Here is a 10,908-nt window from a genome sequence, read left to right on the forward strand (position 1 = left end):
TGCTGACATTCAGCCCAGCAGCGGTCCATTACCTCTCAGTTTCAGCGGTTATGGCTTCAATTTGCAAAGACATAAACTCCATTTGTCTTGCAGAAAACACTGCATTCCAAGTGGTACATCCTCGAACTCATCAACGACTGACCCAGGCCGACTCCCTCGGCTGTCAGCACCTCTGGTTCTTGAGACAGGATGCTCTAACGGCTCTTCCCCCTATTCTTCATCAGGTGGTGTCAAGTCCAGCGGCTGGACGAACGCACCTGCACCTCCTGCTTCCAAGTCTTGCAAACCTTGTCCCGGCTCCAGGAGGTGCTGGCTTTCTTCCTCCTCACTGCTCCAAGCAGCCCCGTGTCCTTCTGCTGCTGACTCGGACCTAGTCTTAGGCATGTTAACTACCCCAAAATAACCACCCTTTGTGATAGAAGTCTCTCTTAAACAATTACCAATTTTGCCAAAATGCACTTATTTCAACAGTGTGTTGACCAGGAGTAAAATATGGCCTCGAATCCCGCCAATTGCTGCCACTATGCCATGCATGTGGGCCAGCCACCTGGCACGCCATGCAATCCCAGGACCCAGCTCCCAATCCAGAGCAATTGATCCTGGCAAAATATCTCCCCTTCCCAGGGTTAAGTGAGCCACAACCACCCTGCAAGGTAGATAGACTGCCACCACCCCTTGAACTGGTTAACCAATCTGAGTCAGGGGAAACCCAGAGCCCAGAAACAAACGTGCCAAAGATTCCAAAAGACAAGAGCCAAAAGAGCACTCCTTGCCTTGGAACTTTAGGCAATAGCTAAATACATGGTAGTCTGTGGTCAGTGGCCAAGGTGCTAGATTCAGGGCCAATTTCCCCCTGCAATGAACACACACAGGTAAATAAGAAGTAGCTTTATTGAATAAAATAGAAGTGAACAATTAATAGCAGCAAAATGGTTCCTTAAAACCCACACCCAAAAAGGGCCCAGGTAAAGTACAGACAAAGAGTTCTATCACAAAACAAAATTTAAAAAACTAGCTAACCTATTCTATACTCATTTGAGGTAGCTTGTTGTAAGTTCCAGAATCTCCCGAGAGATGCCAGTTTGGGTAGTAGATGGAAATGGAACCCACATGGATATCCACCTATAGGCAAGATGGATTCCAAGGGAACAAAGACTGAAGATCCTATTCCTATACTTATGGAAAAATCCCTTAGTAACAGACCAGATTTATTAGCTAATTGGGGGGCTTTCTCATGAGGTATTGCTTCTCCATGTCTTCGCGCCTAACTGGCACGTCCTCCCCTCTATTCCCAGGCTAGACTGACCTTGAGTACCAGGCTCTCAAGAGATAAACAGGTGTCTTCACAGAGGCCTACTAATTAACTGCAGCTGAGGAATGAAACAGCAAAAACCTTTGCTCTCACACAGAGGCCTCAATTCTGAAAAAGATGAATTCCCACAATTCTTTACACAAGAGTGTGACGTCCTTCCCTGGCACCACCTGTGTCGCTCTCACTCGTGGCTACCAGCAGTCAGGATCGTCGTGTTTATTTTTACCTCTCTCTGCTCTAGCACAGATCTCAAAAGATCCCCCTGCTAGACCACACTACCCAACACTCTGTGTATCCAATATAACCTCTAGACTGTGCCTTAGTCTCTTCCTGGTTATTTTGATACCTTGTGTCTGTGTGTATAGGTAATTCCCAACCCCCCTGAAGCCTCTTGCCTATGAAGCTCACAGCTCTGAGTTGCTCTGTGGTATTGGATGTTGATACAATATCTCTTCCTGCACCGCTGCCACCATTCGATACTATTTCTTCTTCAGCCTTGGTTACTTTAAGTAAACCAAGAAAATATTTATTGATAACACTAAGAATAACAAGATTACTTATAGATTTCATTGACAAGCATATGGTTTCATATATGTTTCTCTTATGTTCCTAATTCCTACTATTTGCCTCAGAACTCCCAATCCAATCTCTCAACAGCCACCTCTTACTCTCCACATCAACCTCCCTGTCCACAACCACCCTGTCCACAACCACCCTGTCCAACACCCCCGTCCAACACCCACCACGACTCAACTGTCATCCTCTCATTTATACCTTCAGCCCTTCAAACACACAGCCAATCATCATCCAGCATTCTACAGCCCGTGTACTCCACCTTCTCACTCACTCCACTTACCATATTTCCTATAATAAACCTGCACTTACCATATTTACATTACATTCACATACAGGAACATCACAAAGAGTCACGTCACATTGAAGCTTTTTGACAAGTGCTTGACATTATGCATCTCCCCAGGACATTCTTTTCTTTTTTTCTCATTAATTTTTTTATTCAAAATTTCAAAAAACAAAACAAAACAAAACAAAACAAAAACAAATTAATAACTAATACAATAAAATAAAATGTTGACTTCCGATTTGTCGCAGATCAGTTATAGGTCTATTATATAACAAACCTGTCTCTTAATATATTACAAAATCACTTTCCTCCAGTAGTTATCTTAATTAATCATCAAATCTCATTAACATCACTTTATTCTTTCCGCAAAAAGTCAAAGAGAGGTTTCCAGTCCTTGAGAAATATATCCATCGATTTTTCTCCAAATAAACATGTCGATTAATCCATCTCATCAAGTCTGCTAGGTCCAGTAATTTCAATAGCCATTCTTCCATTATCAGTGTTAATTCCATCTTCCATCTTCCATCCTTGCATCCATAATAATCTTGCTGTCATAGTCATAGTCATATAATAAGAGTCTGATGGGAATTTCCTTCCTCACAAATATTTCCTTGCCATCAATTCTGAATGTGTTACTGAAATGTTGTTGTAAAGTCATATCTCTGTTCCTCTTTTTTACGGAATGCACTAGCACATCTCTTGAGAGTTTTTCCATTGTCACATATCTGTAATTAATTCTATAAATTTTCTCTATTTCAAGCTCCATCACATCATTCCAGTCCAGAAATTTTTTTGAAACATTGATAGCTTTATCTCTGATATCTTCATCAATTTCTTCAGGGACAACGCTGAATTCCAAACAGTAAACTTTATCTCTAAGGTCCAAAAATCTTTTTCCAGTTCCACATTTGATATATCTGTTCCAATCTCCAGGACTTGCATCTTCCCTTTAATTTTTCTTTCTTTTTCTATTGCTTGTCTAGTTATATCTCTGATCTCATCAACCTCCTCTCTCATAAAATCCCCTATTTCTTTCAGCTCCTGCTTCATTTTACCAAATTCAATTTTCATCTCTTGTTTGCCATGTCTAAGTTCTTGTTTCGTTATCTCAATCTCATCCATTATTTTCTGGAACATATTTACTTCCAGGGTCTCAGCCACTTTCTTAATTGTCATTTTTAAAACCAAGAAGAAGAAAAAAAACCCTTCAATTTCCAATATAGCACTATTCCCAAGCAAAGAGCAATTTATTTCTTTTTCCAGCAACAAAGGAGTTAATATTCCAAACCTGATGACATCATAATGTAGACAGCACAAACTGCCTTATCTCTTATGTGTCCAAGAATGCAAAACAAATTTAGTTCACAGCTTCCAAATAGTTAGTGGCATAAAGAACAAGCAGATTCGTCAAAATGAAGTAGACCAGAAAAAATAGTCCCAGACATATAATACTCAAAAGTTCATATAAATCAAAAAATTTCTCCTCAGATTAGATATCTCTCATCCGTTTGTATCTTTATAATTCTCAATTCCAGGCCAGCTTTTTGCAATAAAAACAAAGATAAGCTATTTCGATTTCCTTCCGCCTTAATTCCGTGTATAAAAGAGAAAAGTTATAACTCACCCAGGGATTCTTTACTGCTGATTCTTTTAACAGATCTCTTTACTGCAACAATTTAAGCCAAATGATAAGGATAGAAAGAAGAATGCTTGCCTGTTAGAATCTGTTTTTCTTTGAAGAAAAGAAAAACGTCTCGCTTAATCAGTTTGAGCTTGCTTGAAATTCCTTGGCTCCATCCAATGTTGCTGGCTGGTCCTTCATTCATAGGCAATCCTAATGAATTCAAGTCCCCCAACAAACACAACGAAGCTTGTGGATGATCTCTTCGTTTCTCCCTTGCCTGGGAGAAAGTTTTTACCAGTCAAAAAAAACCTTTTGACTGGTTTTAAAACTGAAAAAGCTTCCTCTGAGACAAGAGCTCATCTCAGAGGCAGGCACAAGCGAAGCAATCCTTCCCGGAAGTCTCCCCAGGACATTCTTGAAGGCTGCCTTCACATCTTTGTTGCGCAAGCTGTAAATCAAGGGGTTGACCAAAGGGTTGACCACTGTGTAGAAAAGTGCATTTGCCTTGTCCCAGTTTGGAGTGTGCTGGGAGCTGGGTCGGGAATACATGAAAAGGATGGAGCCATAGAAGAGGGAGACAGAGATGAGGTGGGCAGAGCAAGTGGAGAAGGCCTTGCGCCGCCCTGCAGCTGAACGGATACGTATGATGGCTGCCACGATGCCCATGTAGGAGCCCAGGATGAGAGCAGTGGTTATCAGCACGTTGCAACCAATGACTGTGGACAGGATGAGTTCATAGATCTGAGTATCACTACAGGCCATCTTCACAAGTGGTGGCGCATCGCAAAAGTAGTGGTTGATAATGTTGTTCCCGCAGAAGCGTAGGCGGAAAGTGTTGCCTGTATGCACAACGGCATTAGCAAAGCCAGCCACGTAAGACCCAATGACCAGCTGGATGCAGCGTTTCCTGGGCATGGCAGTGGCGTAGAGGAGTGGGTTGCAGATGGCCACGTAGCGGTCATAGGCCATTGCGGCTAGCAGGAAGCATTCGCTGTAGGCTAAGCCAGCTGAGAAGAAGAACTGAGCTGCACAGCCTGCAAGGGAGATGGCCTTGCTCTTGGACACACAGTCAGACAGGATCCGGGGAGTGTAGACTGAGGAGTACCAGATATCCAGGAAAGAAAGGCTGCCCACAAAGAAATACATGGGTGTGTGCAAGCGGGAATCTAGGTAGATCAGTGTCATGAGACCCAGGTTTCCAGTCAGGGTTAGAGTGTACGATACCAGGAAAAGCACAAAGAGGATGATCCGCAAGAGTGGATCTGTTGTGAAACCCACCAAGACAAAGCTGGTAAGTAGTGTGTGGTTTCCGTCTGTTTCCATTATCACCAGAGGTATCACCTGTCGGTACAGGGAAGAGGAATGGAAAAGTTCGCTTTCACCTCAATGGTATATATAGAGTGTATCAGAAAATGCCTGTTTGGCATTATTTTGCTTATTGACAAAACTGTTCTCGTTTTTGTTTTTGAGATGTCTTGCAAATATTTAAGGTGCACTGCTTTTACAGGAAGGTGTCATGTAAAGGTGTGCATCTCACCATACCATCATCACATAATGTGCACCCAATATGTTTGGCCAGTGCTGTCTGAAGGACTCCTACTTTCCCCAAAAGACTCTGCCCATTCTCCCTTAATGCCCTATATGCTTGGAACTGCCTTCCAGAAGACCTGTGTGATGTCACCTCTCTTACTTCATTCAGATACCTCCTGAAGACCCACCTTGTCCATGAAGCCTTTGGCAGAACCTCCTAGTTTCTGTGCTGTGTTGCAACTCAGCCTGAAACTAAGACTAAGGACATGCAACTGAAACATCCCCATATTGGTTCCCTGTTTACTCTTGCATCTCCTTCCTCTGTCGTTTTCACTGTATCAAATATTAAATGGGAAATTCTGTGGGAGCAGGGACTGGTCTCCTTGTATTCTATATAGTTCTAGTTGAAGAACTGCTGATAGCTTCATGAACCTTATTATTAGGAACATGAGCTTTTGCAGTGAGAGAAGGTACATTATAACAGGATTGTAGCAATCCACTTGCATGTCACAAAACTGCATGTGCTATTATTTCACTGAAGTTCAGGGGAAAGCGCTAGGGCTTGCCAGAAGTAGTCAAATATTTTTCATTGGAAACATCATAATTTGTGCTATTATCCAGTTACTGAAACCTTAGTAGATTAATCCTACAATTGTTGATTGATTCATTGATTAAATATTTATATATTTACATATCAATAAAACAATACTAATGAAAGAAGCAGATTTGTTTTCCGGCTAATGCCTGCCTGCCTGAGAGGTAGGGATGTGATCTGTTGACTGACGTCAGTTTGAAAGCATTCTGTTAACCTAACAGGCTGGTATCTTTTCAAGTTCATTCTTTGTCCACTAGCTGCTGCTTTTACTGATCAGTTTTTTCCCCTCATAAAAAATACTGATAGAAATATCATTAATTTTAAATGAAATGTCAATATTTTGAAAGGAAATATCATTAAATGAAAGGAAATATTGATAACATTATCATTCTTAATATCGATATTTTAGAGGTAGATGATTTAAAAATATATTTTTTCAAAAATAGCCGTGGAAAACCACTGCACAAAAATCTGATCTGCAACGATAGAGCATAAGCAAATTAATGGAATTCTAGCACATCTCTACTGAGCAGGCACCCGCTAAGAAGAGGCATTTCTTCTTGTGTATGTGAGAGCGTGGAGGATGCCTCTTCTAAGAGAGTGCCTGCCACCCACCATTAAAAACAAGAACCTACTGCCTGCTTAAGTGGGAGCATCCGTAGTGAGTGGTTTCAGGTTGTCACCATTCTGAGGTGGGATTCAGTCACATACCTGTAAATTCAGGTTGTGCAATTAAAGTTTAATTGGTGTTCTTTTGCCACAAATCTGCCCCCTCATTTACTTTTTACGATAAGGAAGCTGGTAGGAAAATGCACTTGGATAACACTTGCTCGATTCCACCTTGTCTAACGTCCCCTTAAACAAATTAGGATGAATGCTCAACAGGCAGGTCATCTGGAAGTGACCTTAGGCAGAGGCAAATGAAAGGGTTTCTAAGAGATTCATCTAATTAATTACAGCTGTAACCCTATGCATTCTTACCTGGGAGAAAGTCACATTGAGCTCAGTGGGGCTTCTTAGCAGATATGTATAGAATTGTACTATAAAAGGCATGGAATGTTGTCCAAATAGTGTTTACTCAGAAGTAAGATCCCCTGAACTGAATGGGAGTTGGGAACATACTCCGGTACTAAGTGTGCTTATTGCAGCCTAAATGTCATAGCCCTAATTAAAATATTTATGATGAATGACCATTAAATGTTAGGATTTAATGAGTTTACATACAAAATGTAATATGTGGTCTTTTGTGTCCCATCATAGTAGCAAAAGAAGACAGAATCGGGATTCTTTTTCCAGCTGGCAATGTAAAACTGAGCCAAGCACTGCTAAAATAATCCAAAGACTGTGGAAGATGGGTAGATCTTTTTGGCTTTAAATTTTGTGTGTCCTGAAGCTGTGGTGGGGTACACTGAACATTGGGAGCAATTCAGGTTATTCTTAATTACAGCTGTAACCCTATGCATTCTTACCTGGGAGAAAGTCACATTGAGCTCAGTGGGGCTTCTTAGCAGATATGTATAGAATTGTACTATAAAAGGCATGGAATGTTGTATTCAGGGATTCTTTTTCCAGCTGGCAATGTAAAACTGAGCCAAGCACTGCTAAAATAATCCAAAGACTGTGAAAGATGGGTAGATCTTTTTGGCTTTAAATTTTGTGTGTCCTGAAGCTGTGGTGGGGTACACTGAACATTGGGAGCAATTCAGGTTACTTGAGAAGACGTTTTGCTAAGGCAATGAACCTGAGGACTAATTTTGAGACTTATTAGGTTGCTGTTGGTTGCACCGTAATAACATAGTGCACACAGTCACACTGGCAACTTGATAGCAGCTGGAGATCACGGGTTGGCTGCACATTGGTGTGCAACAGTTTCATCCATCAGTTATATATTACAGGACATCTGATAGGGTTGGCTATGCAGTGGGTATTGACAACTATGTTGGACAAAGAAGCAAGGTACCTTGCAATGTGTGAAAGGCAGTCTGTCCTATTTTGTTCCGGGTATACACACAAGGAAGTTAGTGATCAATGTGTTGTGGAGGAAAATGACATGTGAATCCACCCCTGCATTTCTGAAGAGATAACGTGCTAAGGGGAAGACATACAACTTGGAAAGAGAGACTTCTTGTGCTCATACAGATAAATACCTGGTCAATCCTTAAGATACGCTTTGCACATCTGAAGTATGAAGATGGATGATGGAGTTAGGGTCACAGGCATCCTGCAAGTGGCAGAAAAGGCGGGAAATATTGTCAAGAATCTGGTCTCCTTTACAGTTATATCAGCATCTTACCATCAATGGCAGGGATGGCGACCCTGTGGCCCTTCAGGTGTCGTTGGACTCCAACCAGCCCCAGCCGGTACAGGCATAGAAGGTGGGAGTGGTAGTCCAGCAACATCGGGAAGGCCACCTCTGCTCTGTGACTTTCCTTCTCTTCTTTCCTTTTGCTATATACTGCAGGAAATACTTTGATACTGACCAAAGCCAAACTAGCAGAAGGTAATTTTTTCAACATGAATAAGTAATATCTTATTGTCCTCTACATCTCAATAACTGAATTTGGAGAGTCCACCCCCTCCTTGCCACCTGAAAAATTATATTAGAAAATTCAAAACTCCTGAAAATAAGTAAAACAAGGTTACTGTGGGGTAACTATCCATAGCATTGTTTGTAAAGTAAATGCCACAAGAGGTATTAAGCACTATGCACACTACACCTGGCCACCAGAGGGCAGACCTAGGCAATGAATGGATGCTATGTGTAAATGGTTAAACAAATAATTCTGTGTGGTTTGTCAAGAAGTGGAGTGTATAACATAGACTTACATGTCCCATATTCAATTGTGATGAATTCTGAGCTCCAATTAGGCTGCTGTGTAATTGTTTTCTTGCACATCTCAGTGATCCAGTTCTCACCATTGTAGTAATTGGGGATGCCAACCTTTATTTATTACATTTAAATCCCACATTCCCTGCCACGATACATGCTTCTTCCCCATATCATCAACAAGAACCCTGTGAGGTAGGTTAGGCTCAGAGATAGTGACCCAATGAGCTTCAAAGCTGAGCAGGGATTTCAACTTGGGTCTTTCAGTCTTAGACCAACATTCTAACCCCTATACCACACTGGCTACTTTTTACATGTTCTTTTACAGGCAAATGGAACAATCAACTTGGAAAGATGAAGGTCATGTGGTCCAGCTCCTGTATTCAAGTATGATTCTCTGTAGTATATATTCAAACAGATTTGCTCAGATTAGAAGCTTGTAGTGAGAGAAGTGGCTCTTTAGGTCTGTGTAAGGTTTTAATCTGAAGCAAACAGACCACTTTTCCTTCTCTCACAGAAGCTGGACAACAGATATTCATTGTCATTCCCTGAGCATTGGCGAGGTCATGAAAAGACATATAATACCTATGAGAATTAGTATGACAGGGAACAAATTTAGCACATAAAGCCTTGCCATCCTGTCCGTTCATCTTCTCTGGCAACATTATCACTGGATCTGAAAACAGCAGCCATACTATCTATGGCTCATTCATGAGTATATTCTCTTTTTTTTTTTTTTCAATAATTTTTATTCAGATTTTCATAAAACATACAAGACAAAATCATAAAACATTCAAAGACAAAAAACAAAATCAAAAATAGTTAAACAAAAAGAAAAAAAGAAAAGAAGAAAAAAAAAAATAAAATAAAAAATAAAGAGTAAAATATTGACTTCCCATTTGTCAAAGATCAAATCAGTTATAAGTCTATAATATATAGCAATCCTGTCTCTTAAGTCATATTATAAAATCACTTTCCTCCAGTAGTTATCTTACTTAATCATCAAATCTCATAAACATTACTTTATTCTTTCCACAAAAAGTCAAAGAGAGGTTTCAATTCTTTAAGAAATATATCTATCAATTTTTTTTTTCCAGATAAGCATATCGATTAATCCATCTCATTACTAATTATGATAATCTTATTGTCATAACCATAGTCAAAATAAACATTTCAATTAATCCATCACATCAGAATCTGTTAGGTTCAGTAATTTCAGTAGCCATTGTTCTATTATCTCTATTAGTTCCATTTTCCATCTTCCATCTTCAGTAGTCTTGTTAAGTCCAGTAATTTCAATATCCAATCTTCCATTATCAGTATTCCATAATAATCTTGCTGTCAAAGCCATAGTCATATAATAAGAGTCTGATGGGAATTACCTCTATCCCAAATATTTTCTTGCCATCCATTCTGAATAAGTTGCTGAAATACTGCTGTAAAATCATATCTCTGTTCTTTTTTTCAAAATACACTGGGTCATCTCTTAAAAGTTTTTCCATTGTCACATGGCTGCAGTTAATTCCATAGATTTTCTCTATATTGGGCTCCATCACATCATTCCAGTCCAGAAGATAATCCATGCCATTGATAACTTTATCTCTAGAATCTTCATTAATTTCTTCAGAGATAACATTGAGTTCCAAACAATAGATTTTATTTCTAAAGTCCATAGACTCCAAATCTTGTTCCTGTTCCACGTTTGTTCCAATCTCCGGGATCTCCTCTCTCACAGGGACCCCTATTCCAGTCTCCAGGGTCTCCTCTCTCACAGGGACCCCTATTCCAATCTCCGGGGTCTCCTCTCCATGAGTATATTCTCAAATTTGTAGGCGCTATAACCAGTCAGTAATGACCTTCAGTCCTTTAGTTATCAACTAAACAATATAGCCATTCTAGTAAAATAATAACGGACAAAAACAGAGCACAGGAATGAATCATAAGCAATGTGGGAACATTTGAGTTACCCCCGTAATAACCCTTCGCACAGTATGCAATGGTAAATCCCTGGATATATGCTAGTGTGGCTATACACTACACCAATATGGTGTCAGTGACTAGAGTGCTGGCCTACGACCTGGGACACCACGGTTCAAATCCCCATTCAACATGAGCTTGCTGGGTTAACCTGGGCCAGTCACAGTCTCTCAGCCTAACC

General features: G+C 40.4%; 1 protein-coding gene across 1 annotated transcript; it reads right to left on the bottom strand.

Moving 5' to 3' along the window:
* Window positions 1-210: 210 nt before the first annotated feature.
* Window positions 211-5,121, bottom strand: LOC133377966 (olfactory receptor 9G4-like). Its single transcript, XM_061612752.1, has 2 exons — window positions 4,183-5,121; window positions 211-408 (listed from the first exon to the last, which is right to left on the bottom strand). The coding sequence occupies exons 1-2, from the start codon at window positions 5,119-5,121 to the stop codon at window positions 211-213; spliced, it is 1,137 nt and encodes a 378-aa protein (XP_061468736.1).
* Between the last annotated feature and the right edge of the window lie 5,787 nt (window positions 5,122-10,908).

This window comes from Rhineura floridana, chromosome 2 (assembly GCF_030035675.1).
Source record: "Rhineura floridana isolate rRhiFlo1 chromosome 2, rRhiFlo1.hap2, whole genome shotgun sequence".
NCBI lineage: Eukaryota > Metazoa > Chordata > Lepidosauria > Squamata > Rhineuridae > Rhineura > Rhineura floridana.